This window comes from Callorhinus ursinus, unplaced genomic scaffold (genome assembly GCF_003265705.2).
Source record: "Callorhinus ursinus isolate GAN/ISIS: 27379988/994484 unplaced genomic scaffold, GSC_fseal_2.0 scaffold2, whole genome shotgun sequence".
Lineage (NCBI taxonomy): Eukaryota > Metazoa > Chordata > Mammalia > Carnivora > Otariidae > Callorhinus > Callorhinus ursinus.
The window spans coordinates 49,176,565-49,196,654 of record NW_027397064.1 but is presented as its reverse complement, the minus strand read 5'-3'; the positions used below and the strand labels follow the sequence as shown (position 1 = coordinate 49,196,654).

The 20,090-nt window shown below is 37.1% G+C and overlaps 1 protein-coding gene across 6 annotated transcripts in view; it reads right to left on the bottom strand.

The window, feature by feature from the left end:
* The window catches only part of PDE1A (phosphodiesterase 1A), a 315,068-nt gene that overhangs the window by 64,624 nt on the left and 230,354 nt on the right, over positions 1-20,090 (bottom strand). For all 6 annotated transcript variants that reach the window (XM_073881661.1, XM_073881655.1, XM_025887544.2 and 3 more), the window contains 2 exons: positions 8,942-9,124; positions 3,053-3,119 (listed from right to left, as the gene is read on the bottom strand). In XM_073881661.1, coding sequence (XP_073737762.1) covers positions 3,053-3,119; positions 8,942-9,124 — 250 coding nt within the window. The remainder of the gene's footprint in view (positions 1-3,052; positions 3,120-8,941; positions 9,125-20,090) is intronic.

The following is a 20,090-nucleotide window of genomic DNA, read 5'->3' as shown; positions in this document are numbered from 1 at the left end:
TAAAAAAAAAGGAGTAAATGCTTTAGATGGCAATATTATATAGTTGTTTCGTTCTATGAAAAATTCTTGGAGAGATCAGGCATTGTAGATTTAGCAGGTCACATTTTAATTTAGAACATCGGACTATATTTTTTCCAGTGTCTGATATGACAGAGCCACTTAGTATCCATGGGTTCACAAAAGTGAGGCCATAATGCATAATGTAAGTGCTAAAATCTTCCCCTTAATCCCAAAGTTATCAAACCTGATGTAATAAACCTGATAACACTATAATACTGATCTTATTCTCAATCTGTCTTCAAATTCATGCCATAAATCACTTGCCCAGAGTGGGCTTCATTTTAAGGTAGAATTACAGGTTATGTGGGTGATGTTAATGGAGGGATAGGGGAAAGTAGCCCCAACTTCTCTTTCCCACCCACTACTTTCTACATGCTTGAAATTCCACCATAAGAGTTAATCCTTTGATTTAAAGCTTTGATATTTTATGTCTTCTTTTAAGTTGCAAATACCCTAGAAAGATAGAGTATATACTACCTTATTACTCACTCTAACCTTGGCTGATTCGTTTATACTCTCCTCCAGGGACAGATGGAAAGGAAAAGGAAGTGAGTCTTTTGATTGAGAAGGAGGAGGAAAGTAATTATAGCATTTCAGGCGATTCCTGAGGGAAGTGGCCAGGCCTATAGGGAAACACATACATACCCTTGGAAAAAATCCACTGACGGTGGGAGAGAAAGCAACGAGAACTATGCCAAACCATTCCAGCTACCTCATGATTTTTGCTTTAGGTAATTCCAGGTTGCAAACTTGTCGAGGGGTTCACAAAATGGACTTGTAACAAGTGATATCCTATACACTAAGGAGGTTTTCATGTAAAGTGGGAGCTCCAATACTAAATAAATCACTGAAAGTTTAAAAATTTGAAGAAATACAACAGTCAGTTCTAATAATTATTAGAAACTCTTAGCAAATTGTGTGTTTACATACACACAGCTGGTTTAGTATTAAATAGGGCAACCTTAAAAACTGTGTGTTAATTTTGAATTTGAGCTGGGATTATTTAGAATTTTATTCATTTAATACATTTTTTTACAGAGGCCAATGATCTGTACTATAACATGCTGAAACTAAACTGAGAATCTGATAAATAGTATTCAAACAGTCTCCTTTAAAAATACTGCTTTTGAAAGTATTAATAGCAACTTCAAGTGGTATTTTTAAATACTTGAAAACACCAATAAGATATTTTTTTATTTGCTTGTATGCCTTTGTTAAATTCCTTCCATTTGGCCATGATTTGATTCCCAAACACTTGCCTTATCTGTTTGTAAATTTAAAATCTCTGAAGGTTGTGTTAGAAGGCATTTTGCCATCAGTAAAGCTCAAATGAGGCCAAAATATCTTTTATCAAATTCCAAAGAATTAGTTCAGATTGTTAGGAGGCTGCTATTTATAGTTCCTTCTAGGGGTTTCCCACTGAATAAAAGGTTAGTTTTCCACTTTGGGGGATTTTTATCAACAATGATGATTTACATTTATAAACTACTGCAGATGCTTCATTGAGAACAAACAAGACAAGAAGGTATCTCAGGAAGTAAGAACTATTTAACTAAAAATATTCTTTTTTAAAAGATTTTTATTTATTTATTTGACACAGAGAGAGACAGCAAGAGAGGGAACACAAGCAGGGGGAATGGGAGAGGGAGAAGCAGGCTTCCCACGTAGCAGGGAGCCCGATGCGGGGCTCGATCCCAGGACCCTGGGATCATGACCTGAGCCGAAGGTAGACACCTAATGACTGAGCCACCCAGGTGCCTCTATTTAACTAAAAATATTCTTTACTGGTGATATTTCCTCCCTCAACCTATTAGTTTATACATTTTTTATACCATATTTTAGAAAAGTGTTTACTTTCTTTCATACTAAAATATTGTGTTCGTTTCTAAGTAAAGGTTATTAAAATAAAAAAATAAAAATAAGTAATATTTTTGCTTACAGTTGACAAAATCAAATCTCACAAGATCCAAGGAGTAATTAATATCTTATAATTTGACATTTCACTTATATACTTGTCTTTTTTTATAGCTTTAGAAACATAAATGTAAAAAAGTATCCAAGAAAAACTATGTTTTTAAATAAGATTAAAGTCTAATATGCAGCAGAGGAGAAAAAAAAACAAATGCAAAGGGGATGAGTAAAAGGAAATTAACAAAAGAATATAATATAAATAGCAATATAAATTTAAACTAGAAAAGGAATTTAATAAACCCAAAATAAAGCAACTCAGGATATTCTGTTGCGAGTGTCCTTTAAATTCTTGGGTGATACAGGAAAACCACCATGAAATTGTTAGAGGAGACAAACTTGAATTTCTCCACCCAAATTAAATGATAAAAAGAAATAAGGGATGTTGAATGATGAGCTTAGAATAGGAACAGTGCTCATGCATACACAGGCAGTGGAGACAAGTGAATCAAAAACTTTCACCACTTTAGAGTTTTGACTCCACTTATTTCTAACATTTAATACTGCATTTGGGCCTCAGCCACAGAAAAAGCAGAGATAAGGGAGATGAATATCTTTTTTGCTTTCTTTCTTAATTTTATCTTTGTATATGTTCTCAGACCTAAAATTCTAAAGAAATTTCTTTCATATAAGTTTTGTCCTGGAACATCTTTTTTTTTAGTGCATGCAACTTTCCCACAATATATACATAAGAAAATATGTATATTCTGACAAGTCCTGGTGCCATCTCAAAATTGAATTCAAGATCCACCTAAATAAAGCATGAAGAAGAAAAAAAAACACATACGTGTGTGCACACACTTGCATATGCATTGACATAGTTTGTTAGTGTAAATCAATCCTCATTTAAGTCTACAATGTGTCATGATTTGGAACACATGACATGTTGTGAATGGCTGTAGTATTTTTCACGTACCAATGCATAAGCTGCAGCAAAGACCTATTCTCATTTTCTCCCAGCCATTTTAAGAAGATTTTTAAAAAATGACTATTTGAAAAATTTAAATAATTGAAATTATTTCACCTTTAATGTGACTATGACAGCTTCTGGATATACCAAACCAACCATGTGATAGGACTTTCTGTACATCCTGAAAAAGAAAAATAAGTGTGTATATATAAGACTCATTTACTCAAAGTTTTCAACTATTTTTTAAATATAAGGGAAAAGATTACTTTTGGCATGTTCACCTTTTATCATTAGTTACAGGCTTTCTTTTGGCAACAATAATAAATATGGTCACCATTTACTGAGAATCTACAATGTGACAAATGTTAATGTGAATATGTCTACACACAAGCACCCTATTAAGTCAATATGATTGACATCTTTTTCTTTGCTTCGTCCTATTAAAAGAGACTGTCCTTTGTATATGCAACAGAGCTTTCTGGCATGCCACCATATCAATGACAGAAGAATATTCTTGTTTTGCACCCATGAATGTGCCAAAATTTTTGGTCTGGAAGCTGAATGTCATTAAAATATTTCCTTTATGGATTTCTTTCTTCTTCTTCTTCTTTTTTTTATAAAATGGAAATTATAAGAGAGAATATGTAGCATCATTGGAATTTATACAGCTTCCTTTTTTTAAAGTTAAAAATACTAGGGCAGACCATATTGACAAAAATTGCTGAAGTTTGTTCAAATTATCGTTTAATAAAAATTAAGAAACCTTATGCAGAACGAAGTTATTTCAATTTTTATAATAGTACAAATAAAAGTATTTTTATTAATCAGTAATTTGCTGGATCTTCTGATGGGCAACCAAAATGACATAAACCAAAAAAATGAAACTCTTCCATTAGTTCATGTGACAAGAAAACCAATGTGATATCCCAATGTGTAAGAACAGCATAGACTTCTATTCAGAACTGGAAGATGCATGGTTCATTCCCCAATGTCCTGGGAAGAAAGAATTAACTATCAATCATTTCCCTTCATTTTCATATTGTTAGTCCTTTGGCAAGCTACATTCCTAGACTATACTGTTGTAACTTCTCCCAAGATGCCTGAACAAAGTCATAATTTAATGATTATATCATTAATTTATATGAGGGAGGTCAATATAAGAAATAATCATTTGGAAAATATTTTGCAATTTCATAAAATTGAATTTATTTCAGTTTTATTCAGAATTTATTCAGAATTATTCCACTACAGAAGACACTTTTTTTTAAGATTTTAAAAATTTATTTTAGAGAGAGAGAGAACACAAGTGGTAGAGGCAGAGGGAGAGGGAGAGAGAATCTCAAGCAGAAGCCACATTGAGCGCTGAGCCCTATGCAGGACTTGCTCTCACGACCCCAAGATCACGACCTGAGCCAAAACCAAGAGTCATACACTTAACTGACTGAGCCCCCCAGGCACCCCTAGACACTAACCTTTTTGATTCAATGTACCTTATGGATTAAAAATCCATAAGACACATTACTTAGTGTCTATGTAAAACCTCTCTTTTAAAGAGAATAAGTGCCAAATAATTCATGTTTCTCTCTCTCTCTCTCTCTTTTTTAAAAGATTTATTTATTTGAGAGAGAGAGGGTAGGGGGTAGAGGGAGAGGCAGGTTTCCTGCGGAGCAGGGAGCCCGATGCGGGGCTCCATCCCAGGACCCTGGGATCATGGCCTGAGCCGAAGCCAAGAGATGGTCACTTAACCAACTGAGCCACCCTGGCGCCTCTCATGTTTCTCTTTTTAATCTTGACTTCTTGAAAGCTCAGAATTAAAAAATTTCATTTACGTATATCTTTAGCCTAGGCTTCCTTGATAAAGTATCCCCTCATTTTATCACAGTGATCTTATTACTTTATTTCACTATTTCCATTTAATGTTTATTTTAAATAACTGAATAATTTTTGAATGTGGGTAATTGGCTTTAATAAAAAATTATCCTTATTCTCTATCTCCCTTGGAAGATTTCAGAGCATTTTATAAATAAAAATACTTAATTACTCCATTGAGATAGGCATAATTATTGTAGTCTTGCAGGCAAGGAAATTGGTAATTGCACTATAACAGACCCAGAAAATAATTATTGTCAATAATGATATTTAGTTATTGTGTGGGTTTTCTTGGAGACAACAGTCTTTTCTATCTATTTTTCTAGTCATCATTACTAAAAAATGGAGGGACAGGGGAAATAAAAGGATAATGGTCCAGGAAAATAAGGTCAATAATCAGTAGTAAGAAATTAAAAAAATTAAGTAACTTTCAATCCCTGTGACTTCATGACACAGAAAAGCAGTAGGATGTAGCAAAGAGAAGACATGCTTTAAATCACAGACTGGCCACTCACTAACTATGTGACCTTTGGAAAGCTATTTAATGTCACTCATCTGTGAAATGAGGATAATTATAAGCTTTTTGTGAGGAGTAAATGATATAAATGTCTACCGTAATATAATAAATGCTCAATACAAGAAAGCCATTATTATTATTAATGTTACTGTCCTCACTACTCTGCAGCCAGGGCTGTTGCCTGCAATTCTTGGTTCTTTGGGGCTCCCAGGGCTCTGTGGGAACTCTGGTGCTGATCTCTTAGACCTGGACTACATCTGAGGAATGAATGTCAGTGTGCATTCTCATTACATGGAATGTAAAGCGAGACCAAGAAGATTGTCCTTCTGAGGAAATGAAGGAAGTTCCCCATTATCAACTTCTAATCCTATAATAAGGAATAGAATATTAGGACAAAAAAAAATGAAGATGACGGTTCAGAATCCGTGTGGGGGAGACCTTAACACAGCCACCTCACACTTGAGTAAATCGCAGATATATTACAAGCTGCTGAAAAAGAACAATGAATTTCCTGGGCTCCTGCAAGTGGTGAATGTCCAACTGGAAATATGGGGGACTCTTTTTGGAAGTCTTTACTAGAGTTGCAGTGTGTAATTCAAAAACTCAAAAAAACTCCACAAAAACCAAAAACTATCTTATTTCAGACACTGCGTTAGGTAAGAGACCAGTGGCGAACAAGAAAAAGGCAGTTGCTGCTTTCGTGAGGCTTACTGAACAGTGAAGAGGGGCAATAAATAAAAAAATACATGATAACAAGCAGCACTCACTGCTGTGAGGTAAACCACTGGTCAGGGTAGACAAAGTGATGTACACTGTACAGAGTGCTAAGGGAAGGTATCTGGAAAGACAGGAAGGGTCATCCAGGAGCAGGGCAGGGCAGATCATTTTTGGTAGAGGGAATAACAGCAGTATGGTCCCAAGGGGAGAAAGAGTTAGGGATGTGGGTTGAAATCAGAGCAAGATAGATATTCGCTCAAAAATGAAGGTAGCATTTGATGAGGCAAGAAGGTAAAAAGGTGCCGAATCCTGAAAAACCATGGTAGAGAAGTCGCCCTTAATACCAAGTGAAATGGAAAACCATCAGATGGTTTTAAGCTTAGGAGTGACAGGGACTAATTTATATTTTAAAACGTCACTGTAGAATGACTTGTTTGAAAATGGCAGTTGAGGAAGTGGGGGGCCCAGCTGGAAAGCTACTGTCATATTTCTGATGGCAGGTGACAGAGCTGGGGGCTGGGGTTGCAGGAGGGGAGATGGGAAAGTGAACTGATTCAAGGTATCTCTGGGTAATGAATTGCCAGGACCTGCGGAGGCACGGAGTCTTGTGGAGGGGAGACTTGAGAGAATACTCAGGAAAGCTTTCTAATTTTCAAAATTGAAGATGATCATTTTGAAAATTCAAGATAAACATATGCCCCTATTTTTATGCACCTCCTAATGGGGACACAAGAGTAATCAAAGAGATTTCATTTCCATATGTTTGTAACTTACTGATTTCTTCAAGACTGCTTGCTAGTTTAGTTACCTTAAGTATATTTGCTATTTCTACAGGCCATTAAATAAAATATTTTATGTAGCTTATGAAAAAAATGAAAATTTAGCATATCAATATATTTTACAGAAATCTTAATCTTTTACTGGATGGAAATAGAAATTGACTCCCACAGTTTGCAACCTTTTTAGTTTGCCAAGTTCTACAGTATTTTCCTGAAAAAGACAAAATACACATTCTTCCAGCAAATCACACATATTCTCTTTTATTGGTGATTTTCTCACTGACTTTCTGAACTACTATTGAGATATTTTCAATTTGGTGTTAATGAAAATAAATAACTGTCATACACTTTCCTAAGTTGTTTTTTTAAAAAATGGCAACATGGTTATGGATATTCTTTCTCGCCAGCCCTGCTTCCCTATTGCAGACTTCTGGTCCCACCTGGCAGAGTTGAGACCAGTTTATGCACCTTATAAGGGGGTGTGGGTATCACCTCACCACACTAATCAAATTGCTTATTATGAGGATTCTTTTATCGAAGCCAATTAAATATGGTTAATAAATACTCGAAATAATTTAAATAATCACTGAGTGGTTATTACCGTGAATAGTAGAAGCACAAAACAAGAAACGTCAAGTTTTATGTGCTGTAGTTTTATTTTTAAATGGTATCAAATATTTCTTGCAATGCATTCTCATTTACATTTCTAGGAATCCAAATGTGTTTCCTATTTTTCCTTTAACAGAGGAAAATTAAAGTATATAATGTTCATTAGAAATAATAGAGATCTCAGAAGATGAAAAATGATGTGGTCTCTCTTAAATGTAAGCACACTGACAAAAAAAAAACTCTCTTCCTCAATTTTATTAGTTTAGAAAATGTTTCATCTTTTTACATATAATTTAATATAACGCAATATTTTTAATCTAAGCGATTTCTAGTAACTAGTTTTCAAAAATTGTCAGATGTAACGTGTTTATTTCAAGTATTTTATTTAGTTTTAATTCTGGAACATCTTGTTTCCGAGACAGAAAAATAGGCTGTATTCTTAAAGGGCTAAACACATATAAAATTAGGCCACATTAACATGTATTTCACATGAGAAACTATGGTGATTCGATTTGGAGCATCTAGGGGTCATCAAGTATTCCTTGCTTCAGTGACAGAAATGTCAAAAGCTCTTCAAAAGCAGACATAAGGAGCTTTTCTCCCGTGATGGAAAGAGGATGGTCTTTTTGCTTTAATGCAGAGAAAGGCCTGTTTGATTTTAGTTTGTAGTACAGAATTTGTTTTATGAAATGTTACATTTTATGCAAATAAAATTAGTTGTGTAACACATGAACATGCTATAATTTTTTAAACAGTTACTCACAAAGGTACATTGGAGGGCATTGGCCATTCAAAAGTCTTTGCTTTTAGTCTTTCCTTTTTAAAAAATATTTTATTTGCACATGTGAGTGAGAGAGAGAGAGAAAGAAAGAGAAAGGGAGAGAGAGAGCGCGCGCGCGTGAGCAGGGGGGAAGGGCAGAGGGAGAGGGAGAAGCAGGCTCCCAGCTGAGCAGGAAACCCGAGGTGGGGCTCTATCCCAGGACCCTGGAATCATGACCTGAGCTGAAGGCTGACACAACCGCCTGAGCCACCCAGGCACCCTTGCTTTTAGTCTTTAGATCAATTTATTTATTTATTTATTTATTTATTTATTTATTTATTTATTTATTTAATTTTATTTATTTCTTTGACAGAGAGAGAGAGAGCACAAGTAGGTAGAGCGGTAGGCAGAGGGAAAAGCAGGCTCTCTGCTGAGCAGGGAGCCAGAGTGGGGCTCTATCCCAGGACCCTAAGATCATAACCTGAGCCGAAGGCAGATGCATAACCAACTAAGCCAGCCAGGCGCCCCAGTCTTTATGTCAATTTAAAAGAAGTAAAAGTAATAAACCCAGGACAAAACATTTTTGTTAAGGCAAATTCATAACAAAGTTCTAAATTTGCTCATTCTGGGTATACTTATAATTGAAGTGTTCCTCAATAAGTAAAATGTTTGACTCATATAACTTTGATATGGTGAGTGTATCTCCTGCCTTCCAAATGTTATCATCTTGAGATACTAACAATTCCACTTACCTTTCCACAAAAATTCCAGCTTGAACAGCATGCACAATGCTTCGAAATTTTGGTTTTTCCTCAGATTTCTTTTTCATCATCCCCATTTTCCTTGTGAAGGTGGACGCCAACCAGTCCCGTACTTCTGATGGGACCGAATCTGTCTGAATGTCACTGAGCTCATCTTCGGTATCCAGCAGTCTTCTACAAAAATGTATACAGATTAAACTTTAGGAAAAAGTGAAGAAAATCTGATAACAAAACAAACATTGCAATAGGATTGAAAATATAGCAAATCACTCTCTGATCATCCCTTAATACGAGCTACTTAAAAAAAAAAACGAAAGGAAAAATGATTGGATTAACATTTGAAAAGCTCTGAATTTCTCAAACTGATCATCTTCTAAAGGCAAGCACTAACGGACTTAAGCTTTTGCAGCTTACCAAACGTGATACCGTGATACCGGTCTGGAGGTACCAATTCATACACTATTCTGGTAATGAAAAGAACTAAAATGGAGAAGAGAGTTCATACGCAGATGTCTGCTATGAAAGGAGGCAACTGGAGTGGAAAGAAAACAGGGAGTAGAAGCTATCAAAGTCGTCTCACATTTACTAATCTTGCTTATATATAATAGAGCTAGCACAGGCTGCTTGCATAAGGCCTCGGAGTCTACAAAAGTCATTCACATGTGTTACTTGAGTGCTATCTCTAAATTTTACAGAACAATTTATCAAGTACTCTAAAAGATATTCATTCTGAGATCAACATCACAGGTTAAAAAAGTGAAGAAAAAAGATAAAAATAGATTATTTTGGAAGCTCATTTTAGGTGACAGAGCCAGCGGAAGTGGGAGAGAGACACCCTGAGTTAAGTGTGGATGCTGTCTTGAGGGTGGAGACCAGGCGTGTTTAGAAGTGCAGGTGAGGAAATCAAATGCACGAGGGGGGAGTGAATGGAAGTGAAACCACCACGCTGTCTTGTCCTCTAGAAGCTCCAGATAGACAACACTGACTGGACTGAGGGGTGTAGAACCTGCCATTAAGGCTGGTCAGCCCCAGTGATCCAGAACTTCCTAAAGGTGTGAACAGGGAAGACAGTGTGAAAGACTCCCCACAAATGACAAAACACTCTACCGAGCGATTGAGCTTTGCCTCTGGGAAGAACACAGGCCATCTTTGTCTGTCGCTTGACTTTGTTGTATCCGTGTCAGCGCACCGATAACTCAGAGCTATTTTTAGTGCACTTTAGTTTTGGCTTTGGGGTTCCATTTGCTTAGGTAAATCTCTTTGTACAGAGTGAAGCCCAGGGATCATAAGCTGATGGAAGGAAGACAGAATGACAGTGTGTGCTAAGGCCTCCAGGACAAGTCACACCAACTTGAGAGGGCAGGAACCAAGGAAAGGGCAAAAAAGGTAGAAAGCCCACCCACCAGCACCCAATGATGCCAGAAAGAGTCTCAAAAGGTAATGGGTATTAAAGAGGGCATGTATTGAATAGAGCACTGGGTGTTATACGCAAACAATGAATCATGGAACACTACATCAAAAAAATTAATTAATTTAAAAAAACTAAAAAAAAAAAGGTTATATGATGACCTCTATGTGCTGCTTTTTTCTAGAAACATTCAGAGCACAGTCACTTGCCAATATTTACTTTTCATGGTATTACCACACAAATGCATTTATGAAATGACTTATGAGAAAATATATACATCTTAAGTGCTGGAGTTATAAAACTACATGTATACGTATGAAGATAGAAGAGCCTTAAGTAACTGGAAGTTAATGCTAATTAATACTTACTTTGTATCTTTTTTAACTTTCTTTTAGAACTTATGTTTGGGTGGTTTTGATTTATCCTTAATACACTGACATTGTAACCCCAGGCAAAATATTTTTTTTTTTTTTTTGCGTTTTGTCCATTTTAGCCCATTTAGCCCATTGCAGCAAGTCACTACACTACATGGTCTGAAAATTCAGGGCTTATGCTATTTCCATTATTTCTTATCTAGTGATCAGATAAAACCACAGAACAGGACAGGTGGAATGGGAGTCATTGAGGTGTAATCCTGTGATGTCACCAAGCTCCAAGAATTCTCCTGCTGCCTTGTTTTATCCGCTACTCAAAGTAGAATGACAGACACATTGTAATGGAGGTCAATTGATTCTTTGAAAATTTGATGTTGATGACTTTAAGACTGTATGTTCTAAACTCATAAATAATCCAAGACAGATCATCAACAAAATCAGCATACAGAAATGAGATATCAAATAGGGATATGAGACTTAAGAGTCTGGTAATATGGTTATTCTTAATCATGATGCATGATGCCATTCATTAAGAAGGAATGAACATATAATCTTGGAGAAAGAGTAATGTGAATTCATTTTTGGATATACGAATAAAGGAGTGTGTAAAGAGGAAGGCATGAGATATGCTATTCTATAACTAAAAGCAAATTTTGAAAAAGCAACAAATACCTCTTCAATGGTTAATTTTATGTGTTAACCACGGCTAGGGTATAGTGCCCGTTATTTGGTCAAAGATCAGTCTAAGTGTTGCTGTCAAGGTGTTTTTTTAAATGTGATTGACATTCAAATCAGTAGACTTTGAGTAAAGCAGATTACCTTCCATAATGTGAGTGGGCTCATCCAATTAATTAAAGGCCTTAAGGGATAAAACAGAGCTTCCCTTAAGAGGAAGTAATTCTGCCTTCAGACTGCTTTCAGACTAAAGATTGTTAACATTTACTCCTGCCAGAATTTCCAGCCAGTGTCAGCCTGTTCTGAAGATTTCCATCTTACCAGCCCCCACAGTCATGTGAACCAATTCCTTAAAATTAATTTCCATCTCTCTCTCTCTCTTTCTCTCATTCTCTCTTTCTAATAATATAAAGGCTAAGGAGATAGAATATTTCTATCATTCATGAACACTGTGTGGTAACTACCCGCATGGATTATAAATCCGATAGATGACAAAGGCACAACTCTGCATTATATTAATATTCACTTAATAGAGAACATCACTTGTACTTCTGGTTTGAAATATAAAAATCATTTGCAAGGAACTAAAATGCCTTTTTAGCTATTATGTCTAAACACCAAACTGTCTTTTCATGTATTAATAGCTCTTTTTTTATTGCTGAATCATAATCTATTGTATGGATATATTAGTTTGTTTATACATTCAACCATGGTCATCTTGGTTGCTTCCGAGTTCTGACAACTACAAAAAAACTGTTATAAATAGTTGTATGCAGACTTTTCTAGTTCATTTGAATAAATACCAAGGACCACAATGGTAGGATTATATGGTAAGAGTATGTTTCGTTTTTTAAAGAAACTTCCAAACTGTATCCCAAGGTGGCTGTACCGTTTTGCATTCCTACCAGCAATGAATGAGAGAGAAGCCAAGCCACCATCATCTCTCTCCTGGCCAACTGCAGTAGCCTCCCACTGGTCTCCAAGTTCTTGTCCTGACCCCCTTTAGTCTCTCTTCGGCAGCCAGAATGCCTCTTTTAGAGTCAGACCTTGTCAATGCCTAATTCATGAAGTCCTACATAGCTCATCACAAGCGCTGTCTTTACCTTCATCTCCTAACTAGTTTCCCCTTACGCATTTTGTTCCAGCAATACTGACCTCCTTACTGTGCTCAACCCTGCCAGGCTTACTTCTGCTCTAGGGTCTTTGCACTTGCTGTTTGCTTTGTTTAGACTCTCTTACCATATTTGAGAGGATCATTTTCTCACTGTATTCAGGTAAAGAAGGCTTCCCTGCCCCCCCCCCAACTCAACTAGTAAACACCTCTATTCTGTCTTTTTGTCCTACTATCAACTTCTTAGCACTTACCATTACTTGATATCATGTTGTATGTTTACTGGTTTGTTTATTCACTTTATGTTTCATCCACTAAACTGTGAAGACCTTGAAAGCAGAGAGTTGGTCTGTTTTTTTTTTTTTTTTTTTTGAGCATTATTGTATCACCAGCACCTACAACAGTGCATGGTACAGAGTAGGAGATGAACATGTATCTATTGAATGTCTAGAAAACATCTAGAGATATTTCCACTAAACTAGTATAAGTGATTACTTTTGAGGAGTAGAGTGAGGATGGGGATGGTAGAAGAAACTTTAGTCTTTAGAGTCCTATATTATTTGATTGATAATCAGCAGCAGCATCCTGGGAGTGAATTCACTGTTGACAATCATCTCCTTCATTGCTTTTAGGATAATTTGCGTTTGAATAATCCCTTTAAAATTTTTGAAGCAAATTATGGGGCAACATGTATATTTAGTGTGGAAAAGACATTAAACATTTTTATGGCATTTTGAATTATAGGCACAGTAAAAAGAAATTTTAAAAATTGTATACACTGTGTGCATGCCTTTAGCCCAGAAAGTCAGTATTTCTGTTAAATACTAACTCTTTTAGACTCATTTCTCAAGTAGAGTATAATAAGACATTCCTAAGGAAGTTATAAATAAGTTGTAGCAGATTCATTAAGATAATTATTTTTCAGTTTGGAGAAAAGAAACTTGAAAGACATGTGAATAAAACCTAAATATAAACAAATTTTTAAAAAACCAACACACCTAATGGCATGTTATTTCTCCCCACTCCTCTCCATCTCTCTCTTCTCCCTTTTGTTCTCCCTTTCCCTGGCACCTGCCTTGTACTCTCTGTCTTCCTGCCTTTGAGCACCACAAGGACTCTTTGGGTTTCATTGGATCGTGCTAGATAGGGCAAAAGCAGAATTATAGTATAATATGGAATAGCAATCCTGGGCTTTTGCTAGAGTATTATCATAAACAGTTTTCCTATACATCTATTTGAGACATGTGAAAATATCTGAATATTTACGTAAGATTATGTCACAGGGAAAACATGTAAGACTATGTTGTGCCCTCATTTCATTTTTGAAATAAATTTGTGCAAGTAGGTTGATAAAATGGGATCTCGAATACTATAATTAATTTTGCTTTCAAAATATCCAAGAGCTCAATTACTCTTCATCCTAATGTTATATGGTAGAGTAAGCATAATTGTTTACATCATGAGTGCTCTTAAAAAATAAAGACTTTGTGTTTAAGAATCTTACAACATGAAAACATAGTCATCGGTGCATTTTTCCTTAAGAGTTCTTAAAATGCACTCTATAGAAAATAAATGATAAGGAGTATATGTGTAAAATGTTATCATTGTTGACCTCTGAGAAATGTTTCCTCTGTTTGATGTAACTTTTTCTTTCTTTTTTTTTTTAGTCCTAAGAAGGTCAATAAAGCAGAAAGTTAAGGATCCCTAAACACGAACTAAGGGTAGATGGGGGGACAGGGAGCTGTGAAAACTGACCCTCCGTCCAATCAGTGCTCAACTGATCCTTGGAAGCTATTTATATCCCAAATTTTCTCTTGAAATCAGATGACACAACTCCCAAAGGGCTTATTTTTTGAACTAGAAAATTTTCAGGGGAAGGGAATAAAGAAGGAGGTGGCCACGGAAGGAGAGGTCATGAGATTTTGACTTTTACAATTATATCAGTGAAAATATTTCTGTCCACAGTGGACTCTTGGAAAATGGTTATACCAGTGTACCCACACAGTTATTTCCAGGCAATTGGTGCCCACATTTACACCTACTGAGTGTTAAGATTCAAGTGCTGGATGCAGTTAGAAACTGGCTGCTTAGGTTTGAAATTTTCTTTTTCCTGCTTTACTCTTCATATAAAGGATACATTTCAATAAGCCATTAAGTCTTTCAGTTCTGCCCCTAATATTTGCTGGGCCCAGGGCAGGAGCACATTTCTCCCAAATACCGTATAATTAAATATTTTAAAGTTGTATATCAAATGAATGAATTATTAAATGTGTTCTACCCTCCTACCTTTTAAGAAGTTTCATAAAAGCCTGGCCTTACTGTGTAAGCAGGTGGACACTGCAGCCTCCCTCAATATTCTCATCAACCTGCCCAGGTTTGAAAGCAGCTGCTTCTTGGCTACTCTTTAGAGGTGGAGGGGTACCTATATCAACAGTGTTCTGGCCTGCTCAGGAAGAAAGACCTGAGAAAGAAGCCCACTAAGACTTCGGAGACAGACTAGGGGACCTTTGGGCAGAGAATTCTGGGATCTCAGTGTCCAGAATATGGGAGACGAGCACAATGGGGCAGGGTAGGGAATTCTATAGTCTAAGTACCTAGACGAGGGAGAGGGGCATGTGTTTCAAGTTGTCCTTGGCTTGAAGACTTATCACCTCATGGGGAGGGTCACACTAGAAATGAGCCATCGTTGAGCACTCTAAAATGAGGGGCAGTGTCCAGCGAAGCAGTTACACTGGCCCCGGGCTAAGGATGGTATGGAACTCTTACATGGTAAATAAATAAATAGAGTCCTCCAGGGATGGCTGGGGGATTAAGAGAAGTAGATTGTTTTGCAGTATGGATATTCTGGGGGAGTAAGTGGTTCCCACATAGGCAAATCCATTAGTGTTATTCACAGATAATGAGCACATATCTGTGATCTGAGCTGACTGCAGTCCCCCACCAAAAAAAAAAAAAAAAAAAAAAAAAAACACCAAAACCAAACCGAACCGAACCAAAACCCTAAGAACAATACTAAAGCTTCACTCAGACCAGTTATCTGAGGATAGAGATGCTAATGCTAACTTTTTTACTTACCATGAATCAGGCTAGGAGCCATGCTTTACCTCATTTAATGCTCATAATACCATCATGAGGAAAATACAATTATTATCAGTACCCTTATTCTACTGATACAGACACCTTCAGTGATTGGCTCAGTCACACAACCGGGAGTGACCATGCCACTTTTGAACTCAAGTCTGATCTCAGAGTTTAAGTTTTTAACTGCTCACTTATCCTTTACCTCAAATGTGTGTTTTCTTACTAAGTACCCAGACTACCTTCACATTCAGGAGATACTAACATTTATTTTCTGTCCCATTTCTACCTCAAAATGTAGGGTTAAAAATAACTGATCTTAAAAAAAAATCTTAAGAATTTGGCCCACCAGGGAATTTTTGGTTGGAGGAAGCTCAAATTTATTTTTCAAGACTGGTACATCAAATCATTCTCTCACAGAGAAATATATCTGGAATTTCAGGGTACTTTGAAGTACAATGAATTAAATGTCAGGATAAGAAAAGGTGATACATTCGAAACGTCGTATTGACTTGTCAGTAACCTGTTTCCTGAGTGTGAAATACATTTGAATTAATTCTTCCAGGTTACCACCCAAGCTATTTATTTATTATTTATTTATTTATTTATTTCTTGTCTTGTTCCAAAAAGGACTTAAGATGGCAGGCTCAAAAATTTATTTCAACAGTTTTTGTTGTTAATATTGTTGTTGTTTTTGGCAGTTTTCTTTCCTTTTTCTGTCTATGTGATAACTTTGTTCTTTGTTTTTATTAGTCCTTTTTTTTTTTTCATGAACTGTGAAAAGATGACAATTACATCTGAGTGACTATTAAGACTGCACATTTGCTGGGGACAAGTTTGGGGAGACAAGTTAGTTATGCTGACCTTAGCTTAATTCTCAAGAGGCAAATCTTGGCTAAAACAAGACCAGCTAAGGAGAATGTTAAGGTTAGATGCTGTTTTCTTCAAGTTGAGGTCTAAGGACGGCTCTATGCCTCCTCCGTACCCACCCAAGGAAGCAGAGAGGCCTAGGCAGAGGAGGTTCTGTCCCCTAGGACAGACAGAAGGGGCCAGGGGAATGTTGCAGGAGGAGTCTGAGAAGGAGTCAAGTTCCTCAGACAGTTGGGATTCAGCTTGTATTTTTGGAGTTAGTTGGGAGATGGAAATGGAGGGAATGGGTGAAGCAGAAAACTGCCTTAAGCCTGCCTGATGACTCTTGGCTTCCCACCAGAATGTGCTCTTAGCTCAAAAATATCTTTGAAAACATGCCATTAGGCACAAAGCTTCACATTCCATTAATTACTAATTTTTTAAATTAATAACCATCCTCTGTGGTTAGGAGAACTGCCTATGGAGTCAAACTCCTGCCTTCATTGCCTATTTGCTGTTGGTCTCAGGAAATGTGCTTCATCCTACCTGAGTCTCGGTTTCTTTTACAGTAAAAGAGAAATGATAATAATTGTATCCCTAGTGGTGGGGTTGTGAGGATGGAATGGCTAAATGCACAGAAAGCACTTAGAAAAGTATTTGTCTCAAAGAAAGTCCTCAAAGAACCCCAGTTATTTACACATCTACATGAGTTAGTCTCAGCAGATTTCTATTTCTGACATGAAGGGAAAGGAGGGTGTCCTCTCATGAGGATGGAAGTGTTTAAGACATTTTATGGGAAGAAGCTGGTTGAAGTGACTTTGGAGAGCCAAAGAACAACGTAAAGATTCTATGGATCATAAAGAAGTAGTGGGAGGAATCTCCAAAAATAACTTTTACCTACTTTAAAAATTTACCTAGTAAAATAGGCAAATTCATAGAGACAAAAAAATAGAACAGAGGTTTCCAGGGGTTGAGAGGAGGAGGAGAATGGGAGTTACTGTTTAATGGGTACAGAGTTTATTTTGGGATGATGAGAAAGTTCTAGAAGTAGAGAATGGAGAGCACAACATTGCAAATGTACTTAATTCCACTGAATTGCACCTTTAAAATGGTTAAAATGGTAGCTTTTATGTTATGTACATTTTATCACAACACCACAGTATCTACCTAGTATTGTCTTCCTGCCCTGTTTTCCAGGGAATAGATATATTACCTTTTCTAATCAGAGACATAAGAGAAGGGCATTCTGTTCTTCATCTAACTGCGTCTGTCTGAGGATTACTAAGAGTGCTAGGGGTAGAGGAAAGGGTGGCCTGCAGGCCAGAAATGAAGCCTAAGGACATATAGTTTCACAGATCTGGGAGAAGTGACCACACTGCAAATCAAAGGACAGGCCTGCTTTCCCTGTGCCCTAGACTTGCTGCCCTGAGGCACCACTCATCTCCAGTTCAGCACCTCTTACGGTGCTAGAATTTCCTGGTTGAAGGAGGCATTTAGCACAAGATCATCTCATATACCACACGGGATAATATTTAGGCTACACTCTTAATAAGACCTTAGGATTCTAACCGTTAACATTTCTAACATTCATCTCTCTTTTTTGTAGCCTTATTTTGACATCCTCTAGCGCAGTTCTCAAAGTGTGGTTCCTAGACCAGCAGGATCAGCAGCACCTGGGAACATCAAGGCTCTGCTCCAACCAACTAAATGAGAAACTTTGGGGGGTGGAGCCCAGCACTCTGTTTTAACAAGCACTCCAGGTGACTCTCAGGAATGCTGAAGTTTGAGAACTGCTCTCATCCATTCACGGCTTGCCAATTAACTGAATATCTCTGTCAAAAAACCCAAGATTCAGTTGTATTCTGTTATGTGGACTTAGCAGCACTGCTTATTTCCATAGGCCCATTATTTCACTGTCAGAGATGAAGAGTATTGGGGAACTATCAAGAAAGTACTAGCAGGAGGATCTCCATAAAGGTATCTTAATGAGTATTTTATATTGATGTTACAAATGAGAATTATCTGTATGTTACTTAATTCCAAAATAGAAAAGTAGGTTTCTCAATTGAGTTGGCGTGGAACATGGATACTTAGAAGAGCTGCAATATATTTGGAGGACAGGAGTGTGAGGGAAGACAAAAAATATATTTCTTTCTAAACTTATGAGGCCAAAATACAAGAATGACAAGAGGGAGTGAACAGGAGCCAAACAGAACAGCAAAATAATTATCATTGTATATAGATTGTCCTTCATAAATATTTGTTGAGTAAATGAATAGATGTATAAAAACATAGGCAGAGAATCTCTAGTCGTAGTGGTTGTTCAACAAAATCATTTTTTGTTTGTTTTGATGCATATGTTATATATGTTAACATTTTCAGTCAGGTCCTGCTTCATGTGTGAAAAGATGGTATCTGAAAATGTTTTTTTTTAAATATTTGCTGTTACCCTGTGGCCCTTTGTCCATGTAGTCAGCCATGATTTCATTCACTGACTCAAGTTATATGTGAAACACAAGTACTTAAAAGGAGAAAACTTCTGTTCCTGAACTTGACTTTTCAGAATCCAGATCCCATGGTAGGTGGAAAGGCCCAGGCAAAGACAACAGAAGAGTACACGAGTCAGAGCAGAGTTTCCATTCCTAGGACTGTGCACAGCTGCCCTCAGTTAAACAAGAGGAGTCGAAAAGGAAGACAGAAGGGATCTTGAGAAGGGACACTGAATCCTGCCTGACTTCTCCAAACTAAGAAAAGCCCTGAGGGGAGTGACAACACACCCCAGATAAATTCCCAGGATCCTGGAATAGAAGATAGCTGGACACCCCACCCTACCTTCAGCCCCCGGGAGGTGGCTTCAGAACGGGAGGACAGCAAGATCCCAGTGCAGAGCTGGTTGGTGTGTGTCAGGACAGACAGCCTCAAAGGTGATGGTGACACAGAGCAGACTGACGGACACGGAGATGAGAGAAAAGTGAGGAACAGTAGACAGAGGCAAAATAGACTTTGGAAGTAGGCTTGCGGATAAAATATGGCAAATGAGGAAATACCTTGTATTTAATGAGGAAAGTCTTAAGTATCTGACTTTCTAGCACTTGACACTTGCCCAAGGACCACATATTGTTGTTTAGCTGTATCTTGGAATCAATAGGTTTTGTGGGCTACCTTGGAAACTGAATCAACCTATTAACCTTGCTTTAAGGAAAAGTAGAATGTGAATTCTAAGTAGCTAACTTAGAAATCAAACTTTTCTATTAGGACTTCTTATTAGGGTAAAACAACTTCCTGGATGGATGAGAGATTAAGAATTTGAGCTTTGAAACAAGGCAGACCTGTGTGGCTATTAGGATGCTCTCAACAGCACGTGACATCAACCCTAACCTCAAACAGCTTAAATAAGAGGGAGATTTACTGTTTTCCTTAAGCAGAAAACTAAAGGTAGATTGACTCCATGAAGGGATTTTTAAAATCAGCAGGTCAATAACATCAAGGACTCAGGTTTCTTCCATCTTTCTATACGATCACCGTTAGTGTTAGATTTAGCTTTATGCTTATGGCAAGATGGTTGTATCAGTTTCATACATCATACCCAGATACAGCAAAACCCAGATGCACAGGACCCCCATTTTATGGAGAGGAAAGCTTTTG